General features: G+C 47.3%; 1 protein-coding gene across 1 annotated transcript in view; it reads right to left on the reverse strand.

Annotated features, from left to right (window-relative positions):
* The window catches only part of LOC144827096 (uncharacterized), a 67,757-nt gene that overhangs the window by 33,517 nt on the left and 9,534 nt on the right, over positions 1-24,706 (reverse strand). The window contains exon 2 of the mRNA XM_078685539.1: positions 20,943-21,113. Coding sequence (XP_078541665.1) covers positions 20,943-21,113 — 171 coding nt within the window. The remainder of the gene's footprint in view (positions 1-20,942; positions 21,114-24,706) is intronic.

The raw sequence follows: 24,706 nt of genomic DNA on the forward strand, positions 1-24,706 counted from the left end.
CACTGCATTAAAGTCACCCCCAACCAAAAGCAGACCCTCGGGGAGACCCAGGATAAGTCCACTGAGATCAGCAAATGTGGTGGCCCGGAGGCCCGGGGGCACGTACACTGAAATCAAAATAAGAACCTTCCCCTCCCAGCGCCCCACAATGGCGGCGTATCGTCCCTTATCATCCAGAATGACATCATCTATGGCCAAGGGGAGGGAGGTCCGAACCAGAATGCCTGCCCCCCTAGAGCCCGAAGTGAAACCCGAGTGCGCCACAAGGCGATAACCACGCCTATTCAAAGCGTAGCACTTGTTGCCGAGCAAATGAGTCTCCTGCAGTAAAACGACATCTGGAGTCAAACGTTTCAGCAATTGCAACACCACCCTCCTCTTAATGCCATCCCCCAACCCGTTCACGTTCCAACACAATAACCGAAGTCCCCTACCCCCCATCCCCGTGTTCAGCCCCTCCCCCGCCCCACACCCAAAGCGACCGCAAAAAACAGGAGTGCGCCCTTCCTTCGCCTTGCAAGTAACAAGAAAATTCAAACAAACAACCCAGTTCCCCCAACAATGTCAAAACAACTATACCCCCCACCCCGCACCCCTGCTGAAGACCAAAGAGCCCCATAAACTTGCAGTGTGCCTGTCGCCCAACCACCCAACTAGTCTACGAAAAGAAAACCCAGGAGGAGAAAGGACCCGTTCACCCCCCACCCACCCCCAAAAAGACTATTACTTGCAAACATTAAGAACAAAACATAGCACAGTTCAAAGCCAAAGGGAAGGGTACGGGGTCAAAGTCAACAGCTACTCCTGCTCTGTCGGGCCACCTTCCGCCCGATCCGACTTGCCAGAGTCCTCAAAAGGTTCAGGATCCGTAGGCAGCGTGTCAAGCCAGTCACTCACGACCCCAGGATGGTCGAAGAAAAAAGTACGATCCCTATATACCACCCGCAGACGGGCCGGAAAGAGCATGGCATACTTCATAGACCTTTCCCGGAGTCTCTTCTTGACCCCTTGGAACCCCAGCCTCTGTTTCTGGACCTGTTGTGTAAAGTCCGGATAGAAGCTGACAGTAGAGTTCTCAAAGGCAATGGGACCAGACTGCCGCGAAGCCTGCAGGATAGCGTCTCTGTCCCGGAAATGAAAGATCCTCGCAATGATGGGTCGAGGGTTCGCACCCGATTTAGGTGTGCCGCCGGGGATCCTATGTGCACGTTCTACAGCGAAGAACTTGCTGAGACCCTTGGGCGCCAAGTGATTCAGCACCAGGTCTTCCACCAATAGGTCCGTCGAGGCAGCAGTCGATGATTCCGGGACCCCAATCAGGCGGATGTTATTGCACCTGGCACGGCTTTCATAGTCCTCTAGGCGCCCAGAGTAGTAATCATTGACTTTCCTCAGAATCCCGACTTCAGCCTGTAAGTCAGAGACATCGGTGACCAAGCTAGAGGTTGTAAGATCCAGGGATTTGACCTTTTCGTTTGTCTTCGCCAAGTCCGCCCTGATCAGATTGACATCAATCGCCACCGTATCCAGTTTAAGAGTCAAGGCCTCATATTGTTGCCCCAATGAGGCCTTCATACCGGTGATGGCACCCATGAGATCTCGCAGCGAGGGCTCGTCTTCGATCGACGAGTCCTCCGGCATTGTCGTCGAGGGTTTACCGACTGCTCCCGGCGATCCCTTAGCTAGAGTGTACCGGTCCATAATGTTTGTTTGCAGAGCACTCCCTCGAACGCCCGGTTTAGGCCCACGCTTCCCACCCTCAGGCTTGGTGGCCATCTTGGATCCTGGACCCGTACGGGTCGCCTGTTGACGGGTAAAAATGGTGACTGCGGAGGCAAATGTAGGACCAAAAGGGCGAAGGTGGTGCCAGTCTCAGATCTGGAAGTCGCTACAGATCGGCCGTAGGAACGGAGAGACCAAGGGTGTAGGAGCGTCCGGCCGTCCACGGAGCCAACAAAGTCAGGTTGAGCTCCGGACAGGAATCGAAACCGAAAGCTGTCGCCTGCCCACGCAAGTCTGGCAGTCCGTTGTTGTTCACTTACTGGACGGCAAGCGAGACAAGATAGCGCGGGGCGTCACCCTGGAGCAGGCCAGAAAACTGCGACAGTCTGTAGCTCTGGACCCCGAAGTCCAAAAAAGTTCGCTGAAACAAATAAATGAGCAGTAGAACTGTGCCAATAAACACCCGTCGTCCGAATCAGGATAAATTACAGGATAGTCGATGGAGGTGGCGAGGGTCCGGGAGCCCTGTGCTCACGCGACCATCTTGGGTGCGCGCGAAGCTCCTCCTCTCCCAACTGCTGATTTAAGTGCAATATGAAAACAGGCATTGGCGTTGGCCACTAGCCTTTTGACTTCGGCGATTCTAGTTTTGTTCTGTCATGTTTCTGAAACACTTTATTGCTTGGGGAGCTGTTGGGAACACATGAATGTAACAAAAAATGGCAAAAGGCAAAGATGTTTTGGGATTCGAAAGCAAATTACTTTGTGCGTGGATGTGCTCCTTGTGAAATGGCGATTCATAAAGGGGGTGGTGATGGACAGAGTATCTGAATTAAGCAGAACACTCCTACCCAGTCAAAGGATCAGGGCTTGATCCATCACCGTTTTTTAGCTCACTGCACCATCCCAGCTCAGAACCTGGCTACATGCAAATTAGTCTGACCCTGGCCCAGTGCATCATGGGAACAGGGCAGACCAAACTACCAAGCCAATTATTTACTGGAAAGGAAACAAGCTTCCGGGGACCTGTTTCTGGCTGAAATGCCAGAAAACGGTCCCCGGAAGCTTGTCTCCTTTCTGGTGAAGAATTGGCTTGGTAGTTTGGTCTGCCCTGTTCCCATGATGCACTGGGCCAGGGACAGACTAATTTGCATATAGCCAGGTTCTGAGCTGGGATGGGGCAGTGAGCTAAATAACGGTGATGGATCAAGCCCTGATCTTTGGACTGGGTAAGATTGGTCTGCTTTATTCAGACACTCTGTTCATCACCACCCCCTTTTCTGAATGGTTTTTGGCCACTATAGGTGTGGCAGGGTATACTCAGACATGAGTCCCTTGCTCACTGCTCCATCAGGATTCAAGCAAGCCGGGCTGAAGACGGCTGAAATGCCAGAAACCGGTCCCCGGAAGCTTGTCTCCTTTCTGGTGAAGAATTGGCTTGGTAGTTTGGTCAGCCGTGTTCCCATGATCCACTGGGCCAGGGACAGACTAATTTGCATATAGCCAGGTTCTGAGCTGGGATGGGGCAGTAAGCTAAATAACGGTGATGGATCAAGCCCTGATCTTTGGACTGGGTAAGAGTGGTCTGCTTAATTCAGACACTCTGTTCATTACCACCCCCTTTTCTGAATCGTTTTTGGCCACTATAGGTGTGGCAGGGTATACTCAGACATGAGTCCCTTGCTCACTGCTCCATCAGGATTCAAGCAAGCCGGGCCGACGACGGCTGAAATGCCAGAAACCGGTCCCCGGAAGCTTGTCTCCTTTCTGGTGAAGAATTGGCTTGGTAGTTTGGTCAGCCCTGTTCCCATGATGCACTGGGCCAGGGACAGACTAATTTGCATATAGCCAGGTTCTGAGCTGGGATGGGGCAGTGAGCTAAATAACGGTGATGGATCAAGCCCTGATCTTTGGACTGGGTAAGAGTGGTCTGCTTAATTCAGACACTCTGTTCATCACCACCCCCTTTTCTGAATCCCTTGTGAAATGGCAGCATGCTGTAACTCGGAGTTAAGTCAGCCAATGGCTAAAGATGGCTGAGCCTTTCCCCCATGATGCATGCTTATATTGGAGAAAGAACAATGTTAATGACACAACAACAGGCAAATGGATTTTGTCTGGCTGAAAACCGCCTAAGTAACTTGATTGTTCACACAATTTTAAGCAAAAGCAAAACATCTTAGCTAACACCAGATCTAAGAAAGAAAATTGGTCTGCTGCTGGCTGCCAGTCTCTTGCCTTTGTTAATGCTTTTTTGTAATGTCTTTGTGAATCTTTAATTGCAAGTAGAGAGAGAGAGAGTTGAAAGGTTAGAGGGGTTTGCAAGGATGGACGGATGGCTGGCTGGATGGATGGATGGATGAATGGAAGGATGGATCGATGGATTGAGGGCTCGATGACAGGAAATTGGAATGCATGGTAAAGGTTCAATTAGCAATATAATAGCTAATTGAGTATATGAGTATGACATACACGAGCTCCATGAGGCCTTTGTTTTTCAAATGAGAACATTCTGCCCTCTAAGGGCAGAATGATCTAATAGCCTTAGGGCCTTCCGTAGCGGGCTCTACAGGCCATTAAAGGCCTCCTCCCTTGTTAAAATTCCTCGCCTTCGACGCAGGCCGTTAACGCTGGAGCAGGCCTTTAGTTGTGAGTAGTTCTCCCTACTTCGGGCTCTAAGGCTATATTGTGAGGCTGGCAGCTGTGTACAGTGAATGTCATTTCCTGTGGAAAATACAATTAATACTGGTACAAAATCATAGTTCACCCTCGGATTATCTTTGTCTATCATATAGGCAAGGCTCTTCTCATGATTCCGGTAAGTACACTTCTGCCTTGAACAAGTGGCAAATCCGATTATTGAAGACTACAGGCAACGCCCACGGTAAGCAGCGACCAGCCGGCCCGGATTCCAGCATGAACTGACTAACCCTGCTGGAATCCACGCCTGTTGTTCTAACTGCAAGCACCAGGGATTTTCAAGAATATACGTCCCACAACAAAAGTAAACAGCACAAGATGCACGCGAGGTGCAGTCAATTACATCACAGTACTGGATCACCTTCCACCCAACAAACACAAATGAGGTGAGACAACAAAAAAAATAAATTAACAGAAGCATTCTGAAATGCAAATACAACCTGTCAATGATATAGACAAGGAGAGAAAGGGCGGCATTACCACATAACAAAATCATTGCATCTCTGAGGTTTTTTTCACTTCTCGTGACTTTGAACATGCAACCTTGACGGGTCTTTTGACCAGGACATATTCACCAACCGTTACATCATCATGACCACTGTGACCCTTAAAAAAACTGCACGTCATTTTCGCTTGTTAGACACTCTTGAGGCAACTTGATCCTTTGTAGTTGTATCTCCAACCACTTCATTTCCAAAATCTAGCCCTTCCTTTAACCAGGTGGTAAACACCCCGCAAAAAGGTTTCTTCTGCATCTCAATAACAGAAACGAGCAGAGGCGTAGCTAGAGCTTGTGGCGCCCGGGGCTATCCCTCAGATTGCCGGCCCTGGGGGGGAGGGGTGTTGGGGAAAAAGGACGGTGAGCACTTGAAAGAGGTCTGAGAGACACGTAGTATCGCCGCTAATAGCTAACTCGATCATGCAAGTTACATGCACATACATGACACGGTCCAAGGCTACCCAGTTGAATACACCGGTGACTGGCAGTACAAAAGAGAACACACAGACTGCATGATCTATCTGGGGACTCGGAAAAACTGCATTTGACGTCCATCAGAGAGCTGCTGGAACAATTACCTGGTAATCCCCTCAGCACATGGAAACATGACACTGTTCAGGGATCCACCATCTACAGCTGACATTAAATGACCATACATCAAGGTTCCCCCATTAAAGCAGTGGGGACCTGCACAAAAGTGATGTGCTCTGGGGACCCAAAACCAACTTAACAGTGTCGAAGCCTGTGATTCAAAAACAGCAAATTAATTATTCACAGGGAATGACTCACTGTGTGCCCTTAGAACTAAACGCAGCACAAAGGGGTCAGTCAGTTCCACCTTGCCAAACCAGACCGAATACAAAGCCCACTCTGGTGGCCCAAAGGCAACAACCAATGGGGTCGACCCCTGTCATTACTTCTTTTCAAATCCTATTGTTTAGCAAGCCAACTGCAATGGCTATCATACTGGCTAGCCAGACATAACCTGCACAAAATAGCATACACTCCCCATATGCTCGAACTCTGTAGACTACACAAGATATTATAACCCCCTGTGTGCACTCCAACTCGGGCACTGATACTATTAAAAGTCACCCTCATATACTGGAAACGTACCCTTAAATACACGGCAAAGACAACTCCATATGCACCAAATATTCCACTTCTAGGCCTCTCCACCCCAAAGGGCTTACTGACGTCGCAGCGCTTTCACATATGGGAACAGGCCAGAGTGTCCACAATTGGGACATTGTTTGGGGATGGTGCGCTGTTAAACCACATGGATTTTATAAAAGCACACAACCAACCGGACTCCCTATTTCTTACACATGCAAGCATAATGTGGCATGTAAACCTACATTGGGCCCCAGACAGTTTCAAAGGTACCAAACATGAATTCATATATGCACTACACTAAATGGGTAACAGCAAACACCTGACGCGGTGGCTATAACGTGGACTGAGGAACCACCTAGCAGTACCCCTGACTCAACTACAAGCCAAGTGGGGACAGGATATTGGGAGGGACCTGCAAGACAAGGAATGGGAAACTGTAATAGAATTCCCAAAGAAGGTCTCATGCAACTCCAGATTCAAGCTTATACAATTTATGATCCTGCACAGAGCCTACCTTACACCACATACACTATGTATCCAGAAGCGTCGTCAGCATGCCCAAGATGCTGTACACAAGACACGTTCGTTCAAAATAACTTTATTTCGATTTCTCAAAGGAAATCATAAAAGTATACAAGTTAAAATAAAACAACATTAAATCATAATACATTCAATAAAAGAAAAAAAAAGGCATCATAATACATTTTGCACAATTCTGATTTTACACAATACAAATCAATAACGGTTTCTGATGGCAAGTGCCGCTCTAATAAAGCTTAATACACAAGACACAAAACTAATACACATGCTGTGGTCTTGCCCTACCTTGTAAACCTATTGACCACAAGTAACAGTTATTATATGCGAGACAATAGGAAGCACGATCTGATGCTCAGCGGAGAATTGTTTGTTGGGCCTGCATCCCCGTGCCAATAATTGCACGGCACAGACGACATTTATAGACCTGTCCCTTATTCTCACGAAGCATCAAATAATGAAACAATGGAAGTTCACATCCCCCAACTATCTCAACCTGGCAAGAAGATGTTATTCCGTGGGGAGGGGCGGAGAGCGGAGTACTCCGCAGGGAGGAATATAGAGGTCTGTGGAAGAAACCAATTGCAATGGACTGGGACACCCTCATTGAATCTTTCAAAACCGTGGAACTACCAACCTTTTGAACATATGCACTTTTACCTCTAACTTCACTGAACAGTACACTAAGCTCCTAGCTAGGGCTAGAAACTAGGCATGAAAATGTAAAGATGCATAACTAAACATCGAGATACATATATATGCCCCAACCCCGACACATCTTCCCCGGTACATCAGGGGTCATGTCCCCGGATGTCCATGCATTACAAACCAAATCGGCAAAAGTGAAAAATTCAAACGCCACTTAAAAGACACGAACAAGGCCACTGTTAATACTCACACTCCACAGAAACACAATGGGTCACCAGTGGAGGAGGGAGGGAGTTTCACAGTTTATTAGTTTAAAATATATAGGACAATCATCTAGCAAATCCATAATAAATAACATGAAGGTTTTGTAAACACTGTCTGAAAAAAGTTTAGCAATTAGCTCTCCTCTTACCTTACTCCAGGGTCTCTATGGCAAGCAGGGGTTGGTTTGTTCACTTCTGCTGCAGAAGCCGCCAGCCAGCAAATTGCCCAGCAGCACTGCCACTGCCCCAGGCCAGAATTGACTCCTCACAACTCACGAGAGCACGCAGTGGTGAAGCATGTGATTTACTGTCCTACCCCGGGAAGGACAGTAACTCGTGTGATTACGGTGTAATCTGTGTAACCTCACTACAGAGGGACAGGGCAGTAACTCACATGATTTCGATGCAATGTGTGCAAGCTTAATACAGAGAGGTAAGACAGTAACTCGTGTGATTCCGGTGTAATATGTGGCGAGTTCAATATAGGAGTTTGTAGCAATCACCCTGCAATATGCTTCTAAAATGCCCTTTGTTTATGATGTCAGATGGGGTTTTCAGATGTGCTGTATCGTCATTCGCCTTCAACACCAAAATCTACTCTCCCTACTCCCCTCCCACACTTTTCAGTGTGACGAGCTTCCACAGGCAGGCAGGGCGAGAGTGAACTGGCACTGATGGGGAGTGCAAGGATCTTGCACTTGTGAAATGTTTAAGAAGCAAAGCAGACTCTGGTGCACAGCGTTAGCCCATGGCACAAATAATACCATGCAGCTGTGGCGGGTCGGTGGTGGGCAGTGTAGGAAGAAGCAGGCTGAGGCACTTTAACTGATGGCAGCATCATGACGCCACGTCCGCATGGGCTGCGCCTTAAAGCCTGTTCTGGGAAACTCTGAAAGAAGTGAGCTTCGCCGTGAACTTTCACTTCTCCGACCTCTCAGATGCTAGGAGAGTCGTTCTGATTAGACCACCCTCCGTCCCGGGGGTGTTCTGAGCTGCTGTATAGCACCTTCTCCCTTTAGCATGGCAGGGAGCACTTCCTTATTCTGGGTATCTTATGGTTCGAGGACTTCTCGTAGCTACTTGTGTACAATTTTAGCTGCGTGTGTGGTTAATACTGATCTGTGCCCACCCCAGCCTCCCCGATACTCTCCAAGGATTCACTGCGGTCTAGTGGTCCCCCTTCTCCGGAGTCTCTGCGATGCTATGATTGCGACAATTAAAACTAGTTAAAGTGCCGTTAGCAGGCGGATGATAAGGGGTTTTTAAATGATAATGAGCCTTGGAATGGAATTACTTAGGCGTTCGGAGAGGCGGGATGCGAACAGGCCACTGGCGAGGGCGGCCGCCACGGAAGCCCGGAAAGAGACCGCAGACTTGCCTCATGTGCTTGTAACTGGAGTGCAGAATGACACTGCTGTGGTGAAACAGCTGAGGGGGTTAATGGCGCGGCAGGACGCTGGGCAGTGTCTTGCAAGCTGAATGCCTTATCGGGTAATATTGAGCCGGACTATTCTGCAAAAGCCCCTGATTTTGTAGCCCAGAGATCACACGGTGGAAGAGGTGTGGCGCCGCGGCCAGGGCGACTGACGCTGGAATCTGGGGACCACGGTTCGATCCCCGGCTCCGGCGGCAAGTCAGCCCAGCACCATGTGACTCTGGGCAATAGCTCGCTTAATCTTCCCGACGGCCCCCCAGCGCCTAGAGACCCTTACGGGTGATTGTGCGCTTTACAAATGTGGACTTTACTTTTACTTTACAACGAGAGTGGTAATCCGTCCAGTTGTCTTCAAACTACGTCAGCAAGGCTGGACAGACGGATTCAGACAAGGGCGTAGCTTGGTCTGTAAGATTGTGGGGGGTGTGGGGGGCTGCAACGTTCTCATCGCGAGACGTGAAGGCTGGCCAAAATGATGCCCAGGGCCGTCATTGGTAGCTCCCGTGCGCTACAAGATTGACAGCCCTAGGCAGAACCAACAACGAGCAAGCTCAAACACGGGACATTGCGGCGGCAATTATCAGCGCTGCAGGCGCCGCGCATAGGGTGACCAACTGGCATTGGTGCAAATTCAGGACGGTGAGTGTAAAAATTCAGGACAAAGGGTCAAAATTCAGGACACAAATTCAGGACAGGAGGTCAAAATTCAGGACAAAACGTCAGGACAATAGGTAAGTTTTACAGACACCTCTGAGGTCGCGCAATAGTATATAAGTAAGCCCAGCCATTTCCAAACATATTCAACCATTTGCAAACCTATCCATCATGTATCCTTCCATCTATCATTTCACTCATCCATCCCTTCATCCATCCTTTCACTCATCCATCCATTATCCATCCATCCACCCTTTCACCCTATCCATCTGTACACTTATCCATCCACTCTTCATCCCATCCATCCATTCACTCATCCATCCAGCTATTTACCCTTTCACCAATCCAGCCATCCTTTCACTTACTAATCCTTCCACCCATCCACTCTTTTAGTCATCCATCCATCCTCCCTTTCTCTCTCCATCGACCTTTTCACTTAGCCAACCTTCCTTCCATCCATCCACCCACCCATCCATCTACTCATCCACTCATGAATCCATCCATTGACCCAATCACTCATCCATCTATCATTTCACTCCTTCACACATCTATTCATCCTTTTGTCCATCTACCCTCCTTTTCACTCACTCATCCATCCTTACATCCACCCTTTCACTCATACGTCCATTCATTCACCCTTGCACTTATCAATCCATCAATCCATCCATCATATCACTCATCCACCCACCCACCCACCCATCATCCACCCAACCAGAATCCACTCATCCATCCTTTCACCCACCCACCATCCACCCACTCATCCACTCATCCATTCATCCATCCTTTCACCCACCCACTCATCATCCTTCCAACCATCCTTTCACCCACCCACTCTCGATCCATCCTTTCACCCACCCACTCTCCATCCATCCATCCTTTCACCCATCCACTCATCATCCATTCATCCATCCTTCCCCTCATCATCATCCATCCTTCCCCTCATCATCATCCATCCTTCCCCTCATCATCCATCCATCCTTCCCCTCATCATCCATCCATCCTTCCCCTCATCATCCATCCATCCTTCCACCCACCCACTCATCATCCATCGATCCATCCTTCCTTCCCCTCATCCTTCCTTCCCCTCATCCATCCTTCCTTTCATCCATCATCCATCCTTTCCCTCATCCATCCATCCTTCCCCTCCATTCATCCATCCATCCTTCCATTCATCCATCCATCCTTCCCCTCCATTCATCCATCCATCCTTCCACTCATCCATCCTTTCACCCACCCACTCCTCATCCATCCATCCATTCTTTCACCCACCCACTCTCCATCCATCCATCCTTTCACCCACCCACTCATCATCCATCCACCCACCCATCCTTCCCCTCACCATCCATCCATCCTTCCCCTCATCATCCATCCATCCTTCCCCTCATCATCCATCCATCCTTCCTTCCCCTCATTCATCCATCCTTCCCCTCATCCATCCATCCATCCCATCCATTTATCCTTCCCCTCATCATCCATCCATCCTTTCACCCACTCATCCATCCATCCTTCCCCTCCATCCATCCCCTCATCCATCCATCCATCCTTCCCCTCCATCCTTCCCCTCATCCATCCATTCTTCCCATTCATTTATCCTTCCCCTCATCATCCATCCATCCTTTCATCCACTCATCCATCCATCCATCCTTCCCCTCCATCCATCCCCTCATCCATCCATCCTTCTCCTCCATCCATCCATCCTTCCCCTCCATCCATCCCCTCATCCATCCATCCTTCCCCTCCATCCATCCATCCTTCCCCTCATCATCCATCCTTTCACCCACTCATCCATCCATCCATCCATCCTTCCCCTCCATCCATCCCCCAGCCATCCATCCTTCCCCTCATCCATCCATCCTTCCTTCCCCTCATCCATCCATCCTTCCCCTCATCGTCCATCCATCCTTTCACCCACCCACTCATCCATCCTTCCCCTCCATCCATCCCCTCATCCATCCATCCTTCTCCTCCATCCATCCATCCTTCCCCTCATCCATCCATTCTTCCCATCCATTTATCCTTCCCCTCATCATCCATCCATCCTTTCACCCACTCATCCATCCATCCATCCTTCCCCTACATCCATCCCCTCATCCACACATCCTTCCCCTCCATCCATCCATCCATCATTCCCCTCCATCCATCCCCTCATCCATCCATCCTTCCCCTCCATCCATCCATCCATCCTTCCCCTCATCATCCATCCATCCTTTCACCCACTCATCCATCCATCCATCCATCCTTCCCCTCCATCCATCCCCCATCCATCCATCCTTCCCCTCATCCATCCATCCTTCCTTCCCCTCATCCATCCATCCTTCCTTCCCCTCATCCATCCATCCTTCCCCTCATCCATCCATCCATCCTTTCACCCACCCACTCTCCATCCATCCATCCTTTCACCCACCCACTCATCATCCATCCATCCTTACCCTCATCATCCATCCATCCTTCCCCTCATCATCCATCCATCCATCCCCTCATCATCCATCCATCCATCCTTCCACCCACTCATCATCCATCCATCCATCCTTCCTTCCTCTCATCCATCCATCCTTCCCCTCATCCATCCATCCTTCCCCTCATCCATCCTTCCTTTCATCCATCATCCATCTTTCCCCTCATCCATCCATTCTTCCCATCCATTTATCCTTTCCCTCATCCATCCATCCTTCCCCTCCATCCATCCATCCTTCCCCTCATCATCCATCCATCCTTTCGCCCACTCATCCATCCATCCACCCATCCTTCCCCTCCATCCATCCCCTCATCCATCCATCCTTCCCCTCCATCCATCCATCCTTCCCCTCCATTCATCCATCCATCCTTCTCCTCCATCCATCCTTCCTTCCCCTCCATCCATCCATCCTTCCCCTCATCATCCATCCATCCTTTCACCCACTCATCCATCCATCCATCCATCCCCTCCATCCATCCCCTCATCCATCCATCCTTCCTTCCCCTCATCCATCCATCCTTCCCCTCATCCATCCTTCCTTTCATCCTTCATCCATCCGTCCCCTCCATCCATCCATCCTTCCCCTCCATCCATCCATCCATCCATCCTTCCCCTCCATCCATCCATCCTTCCCCTCCATCCATCCCTCCTTCCCCTCCATCCATCCATTCATCCTTCCCCTCATCATCCATCCATCCTTTCACCCAATCATCCATCCATCCATCCTTCCCCTCCATCCCCTCATCCATCCATCCTTCCCCTCATCCATCCATCCTTCCCCTCATCCATCTTTCCCCTCATCCATCATCCAGCTACCCTTTCACCCATACATCCAGCTATTTACATTTTCTCTCATCCATCCTTCCCCTCATTCATCAATCCATCCATCCTCTCTCATTATCCATTTATTCACTCTTTCATTCATCCATTTACCCTTTCACTAATTCATCCAGCCATCCACTCATCCCTTCACTTACTTACTCGCTCACCTTTCCATATTAATTTTGAGCTGAGCCCTTTTGAGAAGAGGCCCATCAAGAGCTTCACGACTGGGACAGAAGCCACCCAGGGCAGAGACATGATCCACCACAGGGGGGACAAGAGCCATCACAGGAGGGGGAACAGGATCCACCAGGGTGGGCACAGGGGTGGGCATGCAGTATTCTAGTATCATCTTGGGCTCCTCGCCCCCTCCTGCACAAGAGGCTCTCTGTCCAAAATGCCACCCCCCACTGTGATGTACAGTACTTACAGGAGATACTCTAAGAGAACTGATTGAACTGATTGTCCTCCATACTTTGTTAATCAGTGTGGGTGCGATTGTGCCTTTTCTTTATTGTATTACATTATAGACTGCATGTTTGAAGAACCGAGGTTTGCTTACAATTTAGTGACAGTAATTAAGCTCTGTGAAGAGAACCACGTGCTGCCTCCGTGTAATCTGACTGAGCGAGGATGTTTGGGGCCCTGGGTAGAAATGGAATGTGTGAGGCCCCTCTAAATTGCAGAGACGTGAGGCATTTAGGGCTGTTTGCATCTGAATAGATGCCCCTGCTCCTGAAGTTGCAGCCCCTCCTCTCAGTCACCTTCGAGCACCTCTTAACAGCTCATCAAGGGCTGGAGGTGTGAGGGTTGCCATCCCGCTGTGCCTCTCCACTGCTGATGGGTGTCTGAGCTCTCGAACAGCATCGGAATCAAGAAGGGAGGTGGGGGCAAGCTGTGCTGGCTTTAGGGTGGGCGACCAGGGCCCGGCTAAAATGACGGACAAATGGCGTCCGTTAAAGAATCCTTCACGGACAACGGACAGACAGTCAAAATTACGGACTGTCCGTGAAATTTACGGACGGTTGGTCACCCTAGCCGCGCAGCAATTACAACAAGCAAGCAGGTCAGGTGTGCACTTGCACTTTCAAACTGGGCCACGCGCGCCGCACTGGTGGCCCGTTGCGGCGGCCTTTATAATTTATTTGGGGACACTGACACTACTGTGACTGACAGTAGTGTTAGTGAGTGCCCGCAAATAAATTATAAAGGCCGCCGCAACGGGCCTCCAGTGCTCCGCGGCCACCCCCAAAATAGGGCCGCCTGGGGCAGACCGTCCCCACCGCCCCCCCCCCCCAGCTACGCCACTGGAAACGAGTGACCCTAGTTGCGCAATGTGGGTGTTATATTCCCACACCTTCTGTTTGAGGAATTGTTTTACATCCATGTCTGATGCGAGTGCAGTCTGTACGCCCTCGTTGCTCACTATGTTGCCTCTCTCTACTAAACCATTTGAAGATGGCGGGTACAGAACAACACATAAGTTCTTGATGTCATGCCTGGTTAGGAACTCCTGCATTTGCTCAGACACAAAAAATGAGAGCCGCTGTTCGTAACCAAAAACTTGAGTGATCTTTCTATGGAAAATACCTTATCCAAAAACGTTGTTGCAACGCCTGTGATTCTACAAAGGAGAAATACAACTACCCATAATCTACCCAGAGTGGTTGGCAGTGGTTCAGACTATTTGCAAGCATTCCTCCTACCACCTTTGGTATCTTCTATGTAACACCCTAAGGCGCGATGGGTATGCCAAGATGTAAAGTAATGTAATGTAAGTCCAACTTATATAGCGCGGCTGTCACCCAATGGGTATCCTGGCGCTGATTTTTCCTAAAAACACTGTGCGTACAACTGTACGAGCCTAGTAGAGGGGTAAGTGACTATTCTGAGCTAATTTCTGGGAAAGAGCCACGTTTTCTGTTTCTGTCTGAATTGCATTAGATTCTCAGTTTATCTATGATTGCTTGGAAATTCATTGCACCCTCTTGAGGCGGCAGAGCTAAAGGCTCTACCCCACAGACATTTTTTTTTTATTTGGGTATGCACACCAGTTAAGCTGACGACGATTGAAGATTTCTATCTGGGAGATACCAGGTAAATCTTCTTTGCAGCGGTTTGGGCCCCATTCCGTGTACAGCCTTGTGGATGATGCAAAGTGATTTAAATTGAATTCTTTTCAGAATTGGTAACCAGTGAAGATCCTTTAAGGCTAACGATGCGGAGGACCTGCGCTGTCTCATATGTGCTAACTTTGCAGCAATTGTTTGTATTCTCTGCAATTTTTTTATCAGAGAGAGTGGTGCTCCAAGAAGCACAGCATTGCAATAGTCCAATATGCTAAGGACAACACTCCTTACTACTTGCGGTCTAACGTGGATTGGCAGTAACGGAAGTATTTTACGAAGGGCTCTAATCAGTGATATACATGTGCCCACTGTCTTATTATCTTGTGAATCCAGCTGCAGATTGCAATCAAACAATACCCTCAGGTTTCTTACCATTTTGGATGGAATCAGAGGATTGTTTGTTGGATTTGGCCAAACGTCCGCTGTAAGTGGGTGAGGTATTTTATTTGTTGTGCATTGTACAATCTCGGTTCTCTCTCTGTTGAATTGTAGGGAATTATCCCCAAGCCACTCCGCAGTTCTTCGCATACACTCATGGAACCTAGCCAATGGTATAGCTTGGTTACCTTCTAATGAGAAGACAAGTTGTGTGTCGTCTGCATAGTTCACCACTTCAATTCCAAAGGATTTAATTAAGGAAATGAGTGGACGCAGATAGATGTTGAATAAAATTGGGCTTATTGCCGATCCTTGAGGGACCCCGTGCTTTATGGAGCTGTTATGAGATAAGAAAGGTGGCATGGCCACTGCCTGCTGTCTACCTGACAGGTAGGACCAAAACCAGTTCAACGCTCTCCCCACAATTCCAGACTCCTCAAGCCTTTTGATCAAAGCATTGTGATTGACCGTATCGAATGCCGCTGACATGTCCAAAATTACTAATATGACCACCTGGCCTGAGTCAGCACACATTCTGAGTTCATCCAGAACGGTCACCAGAGCTGTTTATGTACCATGCGCAGGTCGGAACCCGAATTGGACCTCATCCAGCACATTATTTTCTGCTAAAAATTGTGAAAGGGCTGTGCTCACCACCAGTTCCAGGATTTTTACAGGATAGGGTAACAAGGAAATGGGTCTATAGTCGGAGGGACGTTGAGGGTCCAGTGTTGCTTTTTTCAATAGGGGGTCACCACTGCCTTCTTCCAGCATTCTGGGACCACACCACTAGTGTGTGACTGGCGGCACATTTGGTAAAGCTGGGGGAGAAGCTCCAAATTGAAGGCCTTCCACAATCTATGTGTTAGTGGATCCAGGGGTGATCCAGAGTAGATACTGCCCGCTCTCTTTCTGAAATCCTCCTCTGTGGGAGTCTGAGAAGATTCCAGGACTAACTGTTTCTCTTTCTCCATTTACTCTTTCTGTATTTCAACTGTAAGTCACTCAGCTAGATCGGTTCTACTAATCATCCCCTTTTCCATATTAATATTCAGACCACTTATAGTTTTGTTAATTTTTTCTTCGAAGAACACTGCCAGCTCATCACATAGTTCTTGAGTGGGTGTAGTCTTATTCTCTGCAGAATCTGGTTTGGATAGGTACGTCACTATGTTAAATATTGTTTTAGCCTTATTAGGTGCCGTCAGAATGGTTTCCTCATAGTGCTTGGCCTTAGCCTTAACAATTGTTCCCTTATAAATGTGCAATGCTGTTTTCAAGGCTGTTTTATCTTTTTCCTCATATCGTGTCCTCCACTTTCTCTCTGCCTGCTTACATTTTTTCCTTAATATCTTTAGCTCCTCAATATACCATGGGGCTGATGTTTTTTTCTTGTCTTTTTACATTTTTAATGGGGCCTGTTGGTCGAGTGTGTGGGTGATTTGGTCAACACAAGTTAAAGTAGTTTTCATCTACTGTTTTACTGATATCGAAGGAACTCTTATCATTAAGTTGTGGCAGTTTTTCAGTTTTTAGCAGTTTAGACCATTCTCTTCCCAACCTAGTATTACCCTGATTGGTGACTTTTTTTACCTGTTTTGGGAAGTCTTAATTCAAATTGTATTAAAAAGTGATCAGTCCAACATAGTGGCCAAATTTCCCCCACCTCTGCTTCCGATTGATTGGCAAATATGAGGTCCAGTACATGTCCTCCCTGATGTATGGGGGGGGTGACACTAGTTGCTATAAGTTTATGTTCTCACAGGCTTGCTGTAATTCTTTCAAGGCCAGCTCTTAAATCCCATTATCCCAGAGATTCAAATCGCCTAAAATGATGGTTCTCAAATGTGTTAGTGACATCTATATAAATGTAATAAAGAGAGAGCCCAAACCTTTGAGGCGGGTAATCTCAGGAACCACAGCACCAATCACAACACCCAATACAGCGTTGGAAAGGGCAGTTGCAGCAGAAGGACATAGGCAATGCAGACGCCCACCATATACATTTAAAAGGTAGAAGAACCGTGCCAGCAAAGTAGTCCCTTGTGTGCTGTGGGCGTGTACTGGGGGCATGACAAACGCTGGGGGCGTGTGGTACGTTCCGCCCTTCATGCCATGTCTCATATCGTGTGCTAATCCCACCTTGCTCCCTTTAAATACCCCTGCACCTCATAATCATAACCCACCCTTACTCCTTAAAATACCCTAACACCCTTAAACACTAACCCATCTTAACCCTATAAATATACCCTGTACCCCAAAACCAAAACCTAGCCCTGAACCCTATAAATACCCCTGTACCTCAAAACCCAAACCTACCCCTGTACCCCAAAACCTAAACCTAGCCCAGAACCCTAAAAATACCACTGTACCCCAAAACCCAAACCTACCCCCAAACCCTAGAATACCCCTGTACCCCAAAACCAAACCTAGCCCTGAACCCTTAAAATACCCCTATACCCCAAAACCCAAACCTACCCCTGAACCCTAAAAATACCCCTGTACCCCAAAACCCAAACCTAGCCCTGAACCCTAAAAATAACCCTGTACCGCAAAACCCAAACCTACCCCTGAACCCTAAAATACCCCTGTAACCCAAAATTCGAACCTAGCCCTGAACCCTAAAAATACCACTGTACCCCAAAACCAAAACCTACCCCGAACCCTAAAATACCCCTGTACCCCAAAACCCAAACCTAGCCCTGAACCCTTAAAATACCCCTGTACCCCAAAACCCCAACCTACCCCATAACCCTAAAAATACCCCTGTATCCCAAAACACAAACCTAGCCCTGAACCCTAAAAATAACCCTGTACCCCAAAACCCAAACCTACCCCTGAACCCTTAAATACCCCTGTACCCCAAAACCCAAACCTGGCCCTGAACCCTAAAAATACCCCTGTACCCCAAAACCCAAACCTAGCCCTGAACCCTTAAAATACCCCTGTACCCCAAAACCCAAACCTACCACTGAACCCTAAAAATACCTCTATACCCCAAAACCCAAACCTAGCCCTGAACCCTTAAAAATACCCCTGTACCCCAAAACCCATACCTATCCCTAAACCCTAAAACTACCCCTGTACCCCATAACCCAAAACTATATCTGAACCCTTAAAATACCCAAACACCCCAAAACATATACCTCAGTACCCCAAAACATATACCCCTATACCCATACTTACCTTATCCAAACATTAAAAAAACATGCTTTTACCATTCATGCATTTACAACGAATTTCGTTATAAATGTATGCGTGGTAAAAGCATATAAAATGTAATGCCATGCATTATAATGGCATTGCGGAGTCATGGTACTTTCGTAATGAAAGTATGAAGAGTTATGGTATGTTAAAAAGAAAGTTGCGGAATAATGGGTGTTTACCCTCCCCCGGTAAGTACATTGGTGGCACGGCGGCCCACATCTCCAGCAACATACTCATATTTTTTCACCACCCATTTGAAAAATGCACAGGTCTCTCTTATTGATGGCCAGCACCGACATACACTTTTAGACACACCTCCCGCCACAAGTTCTAGAATTGCGAACTTTAGAGCTGGGGAGCTACGTTCGAATCTCGGCATCAGCTCAACATCCTGTGATTCCAGGCAAATCGCTTTGTCTCCCCGTGCCTACCACAAATGAATGTGTTCTTCTGTAATGTAAATTGTGCTCATGCCATGTTGTCGAGTTCGCGCTATATAATATTGCAAGGAAAAATAAAGTAGGGAAACTCGAGTTCACACACTACTGAACGCGCACTCTTAAGTGCATCAGCAGTGCACTGTGAATCGGAGCGTTTCACAGGCCTGTCACAGATAAGAAATGCTATCAAAACAAAATCCTACAAAACAATATACTACTGGCTGGCAGCAATTCATACCCGGACAACGTCGGGACGGGCTGCTAGTATTGTATATAATGTCAATCAAGTCTTGGTATTGGGGGCTTCCACCTCTGCGTGGTCTGTAGCACAGTATGCCAGAGAGTAGTTGTCCACTGGCATCGCTAAGTGAGAACCCTAGTAATTCAATGCCCTCCATATCATCTACCACCATAGGTGCAAAATTCCATTTGTCTTTGTGTATCAGTCCCGCTCCACCACCTCTCCCAACAGATCTGGGTTTGTGAAAAAGTTTGTAGCCTCGGAGGCAAGCCAAACCCAACTTGACCACAGAATTCGGTTGTGCCCAAGTTTCTGTTAGGAATAGTGCATCTAAATTCTGATCTTCTAACAATGAGAAAATCTCCTGATGGTGTTTTACGAAAGATCTAACATTAATTAATCCACATTTCAGATTGTCTAAGTTGGTATTTCTCAAACTGGACTTTTCGTATTCTTTCATTTCCTCGTATTTTTGACCCACGCCCCATTGCTCACCTATCGCTATTAACCGCTCCCTCGAATAATGAAGACCAGCTTTCCCATGTTGATCAGGATTCACTTTGGCAGCATGGCTGGTGCTGTGTGCGGCCGGTGCGCGGACGGGCGCAGACGGGCTTGCCTTTGGCGTGCTGGTGGCGCACTCGCTGCGTGCGCGGGGTGCGCACTTGCACTTTCCCTTCTTAAGTAGTGACAAGCGATCCTGACGACTAGACTGCTGACCAAGATGGTGTTTTTTTAGGTGACTTGCTCCAACGGCAGAAGTACACCGGCACACCTTGGTCAGCTAAGTGCAGCGCAAATGCGGGCTAAAAAACTCAATTCTGCTGCTAAAACACTTTATGACACTTCAAGAACACAGACTAAATAAAATCAGAGCAGAATCCTTCCTCTACAATAAGCATTCTATAGCGAGGTCACACTTCAGCTTTTAATATCGTAGTTATCGAACGCGCAGCGGGTAATCAATTTAGATATGGGTCTCCTGCTCACTGGCTGACTGTGAAACGAGCTCCAAGCTAAATCTCACTGGCAAGGCCGAAACCAGTCTGGGGTTGATTCTGTTCCCTTTGAGAGAGGTCTTGCCCGCTAATTCAAGAAGGGATAGTCCATGAGGTGAAAGATTAGTACTGATCAATATAAGGCCGGTCGCTGTCTACAGTGGCACAGTGGGCAAAACGCTATAACTTGGAATGCTCCTCTGAGTGATTGCCAGTGGTTTTGATTATTTGCAAGCATTCGTCCTGTCAGCTCCTGTGTTTTGGAATGTTATTTGCACGCTCTAAATGAGGCCTTAAGACCTAAGTACCACTAAGAGATCAATATAGCAATGCTTGCTGCCTCATCAACAAATGTCTGACCATGTCAGGACAACGTACCCCAGTCAGCCACACAGTAACAAACTACTATGATTGACCAACCTTCTAAACGGTGACACTGTAAATATTGATACTTAGTGACGTAAACAGAGGTCTCTGTGTCCTGTGTCCAAACTCCTAAACTTACTGCCAACTTCCCATTTGGCTCCCACCATTTTCTCATAGAAGATCTGGGCACATACCAAATGCACAAGCATGCATATACAGGAGGTGGTGGTTGTGTGCCCATTCCACAGATTGGAAAATAAAAAATACATAATGAACTCTGATCCCCTGATTCATTTTCCAGTGGCATTGCAGGCTGCCATTTAATAGGGTACCTTTGGTATTTATCTTCACATTGTTTCCTGGCACCTTGGCATTTGTTGTTGTTGTGGCTTCTGTAGCTCTAGTGGCTTCGGTGACTTCCCCGGCAGGCAAAACATCTATGGTTCTCCCGGCATCAGTGATCTCAAAAACATTATCTGTTTCCTCTTTCACGATGGATTGACCTAAGGAAATGGAGAAAACAAAAAACCCCATCAATGAGCGTTTCTTAATGGGCTGTGCCTAACGACCTCCATATATAGCCGTGTGTCCCCACCCACTGGTGTACTGCTCCATGAACGCTGCTCCTCAGCTTTACGGCATGACAGGAGGCGAGCACTATGCATACAACTTTTATTCACCAGCTTCTGAGCAGCAACCATTAAAAGTTCCAATAACAGAACACTAGTATATCACAAAGTAAAACAGAACTCTCAAGTCCATATAAATGACTCCTATTATCTTCCTCTTTTATTTGCTGCTTCTGAGCAGATAAGTATTTCTCAGTATCACTTCTCTTCATTCAGGTTTGGTTCAGGTAAACCTGGACATTTCATGGTTTCCAACAAAGACCCAAGGGACAGATGTAGGTAATTCCCATTTACCTACTCTTAAATACCGATTCATACCGATTCGGTATTTAAGAGTAGGTAAATTGGAAGTAGGCAGATGTAGGTAATTTTTATTTTACAATTACCGATTCTGTAATATTCGGTATTTACCGATTCGGTAAATACCGATTCGGTATTTCCCATTGATTCCTATGGGCCTTGAAGCCCATAGGAATCAATGGGAAATACCGAATCGGTATTTACCGAATACCGAATCCTGGCAGGGGGAACGGGGTGTCACTTTGACACCCTGTAGCTTCCCAAAGGGCATGTCTGTGTGCCACATGGCATAGGTGTACATGCACAGATGTGCATGTACACTGGAATTAGGTATTTTACCACCCAATAGGATTGGGTGGTAAATTAAGAATTCCTAAGTGCCTGTGGCACTGCAAACTGAGCTACCTACATATGGATTTACAGAATCGGTATATTTACCGATTCGGAAAAATACCGAGGCGGTAAATTTACCGAATCGGTAAATATACCGATTCTGTAAATTCCGAGCCAATTTCGGCCGTTACCGACCGGTATTGGGAGACCTACATCTGGCCCCAAGTAACTTATTTTTAATTGCAGGTTATGAAAATCCTTTATTGTGCATCCTACCAATAACAATGACACTCACAAGAAGGTGGGGAGCCATACTGAATGCTACCGTCGGCGAAGGTCAACGAGTAAGGAACCAACAAAGGCTCTTCAGAAGACTGCGTACGACATGTACTGGGGTACACGTAAACAACTGTTCTGTCAGCCATAGTGGCTCACACACACCAGTGTAGTAACATCTCTCCTACCTGATCGATTACACGGAAGCGAACAGAATTTATTCTGGGTGTCAATATTGCTCCTGAAGAGTTGTACACCTAGTTATGGTGGTAACAGAGTAACTAATGGATTCAACAACTAATACTATAAGCAGATGTGCAACCTAGGCCACGATGCTGCTAGGGCCAAGTTAGATATCAGGCCTGTGATCAAATGCTACTAAATGTAGAGCCAGACTTACACACTTTTTGTACTGGGTTTGTGACGCATAAGTGACGTAAACCTGAGCAAAATGGGGTTTCTTTGGATTCACTTTCCAGCGCACATGTTTTGCACTAGAAAGTTGACTGAAAGTCTGCACTAAGGGAGCATTCCTGTGCAGCCACTCATGGATTTTGATGCAAAACCCTATCCACTAAGAATAGTAGGCAGAGTGATGCACCAAAATATAACGCCCAGTGAAAGCAGGCGCTGAAAAGGAGAAATACTTTTATTTATCATACCTTTTCTAACTGTGCCTGTGTGCTGCACTGTACTAAACACATACAATGTGGGATTTTTTTCTTACATTTCTCTAGGCATAGTGTTTTGTACCTAAGACTCAATCAGTTACATTTGCACTATGTCACAAAGGTGGTGTGTGGCGCTCAGCAGCTTAATTGTGTACCAGTGTTAGGGACAGTGCATAATAGTGACATATCTCAGTAGATATGCACTTTCCTGCACTCTTCCTGACACGTAGTGCAGCGCAGAACCTTTGGGCAAGAATCAAAGCTCCCAACTCTGTCAGGCATTCGCCCATAGGGTTGGCTCTTAGTGGTGTCTTGCTGCATGTCGCCAGATCAGTGCCCACCAAGAAACTCTGGGTCCTGGTCAGGACAATCCCTCTCAGGATTCTGTGCATCCATGTGCCTCAGAAAGATGGGCTGCTCCACATGAAGAGTGTTGGGGAATCTGTCTAGGGTTGGCTCAACAATGCCTGGGGCCTGGCCGTTCAGCCCTTGGGTTGCCTCCGGTCTGGTCCTTCAGGCTGGGTGGACTGGATTATTAAGGTCTCTACCTCCAGAGGTGATGTTCAACCTTACCACCAATGGGGGATTTTGCTGGGCATGGGCTATTATTAGAGACGAGTAAAAATCTAACCAAAAATGCATTGCTATTGGAAGGTTCCACTCTTTCATGGACTACCAGGCACATACGGCCAACTTATCAGACAACTTCCTGGTCAGCCAAGAACTCGCTACCCCATCAGCTCTTGCATCATCCTTCCTTCTGGGTAGCTCTGGTTACAGTCCTCAAGCTCAGTTATAGGCACTCACCAGTGTTTAATTTCAGCCGGTAGTTTTTGGTGCTTGTCACCAGCACTTAATTGTCAACACCGGCACTTGTGACAGTCTGCCACAAGGTGGCGGTGTCTGGCTAATTTAGAGACAAGCAGAACTACATTCAATTATTAATTCAATATACATTAAAAATGACTATTACCTGCTGCCCAAGCCATTGTTACAGCTTTGAGGGTCTGGAATAGTCTGAACTGTTACACGTGTTGGAGTGTGATGGTTAGTACTTGTGTTGTTACTGTCATTGGCAGCATGGCTGGGGCAATGTGTGGTGCAAGCTGCAGTGGCCTCCTGACGAGAGCCCTGACACGTATGTTTTTTTTTTTACAAATTAAGCACTGCCTCTCACACATATCTGGAGGGAAGGGCAAACAAACTCTACAGCTTTTCGGGTAACTAACAAGCTGTTATCTTAACTGCCTGCCTTGGTATGCTGTCAGACCACAATTACACTGCATTTTTCGGCACCAACATAAACATGGGCTCGTCTGCCCTCTGTAGCATTAAACACTGCCACCTGCAGGATGGGAGGCGTCAGGTCCAGTCTCAAGACAGCAGAATTCTTTCAAAACAGTGAGTGCGCCATTAATTGGCATGCGTGTTCACGTTGGAATAGGGAGGTTTTGGTAGGAAGTTGAGATTGTACAGTGCTACCTCAGCAACATTATTTGAAATATGCCAGTCATGTCGAGATCCACGCTAGTCCTGAGGTTGTCCTAGCTAAATATTTTAGAGCCACGACCTGTGTTTTTATGAGAAGGCAATTAAAAAAATAGGGAATTCAGTAAACGACAAAATTTTCACCATTTGCAATATAAACCTAATGCTGCACCTACCAAGTTAAATGCTTCAAAAGTATTTTAGAGCTGTATTCTAGAAGAAGAATTACCATTTCAAAAAAAGAATATGGAAGATTTTTAACAAATTCTTATTCAAGTACAAGCTTGTGGCCCACCCAGGACCTCAAAAACTGAACGAATGGCCACTATTTGTTTCTTGAAAAGGATGGGGCATTGCGGCTTTCTGTGATCTCAGTATGATCCACAGAAGATCATACAA

The sequence above is a fragment of the Lissotriton helveticus genome, chromosome 4_1 (assembly GCF_964261635.1).
Source record: "Lissotriton helveticus chromosome 4_1, aLisHel1.1, whole genome shotgun sequence".
NCBI lineage: Eukaryota > Metazoa > Chordata > Amphibia > Caudata > Salamandridae > Lissotriton > Lissotriton helveticus.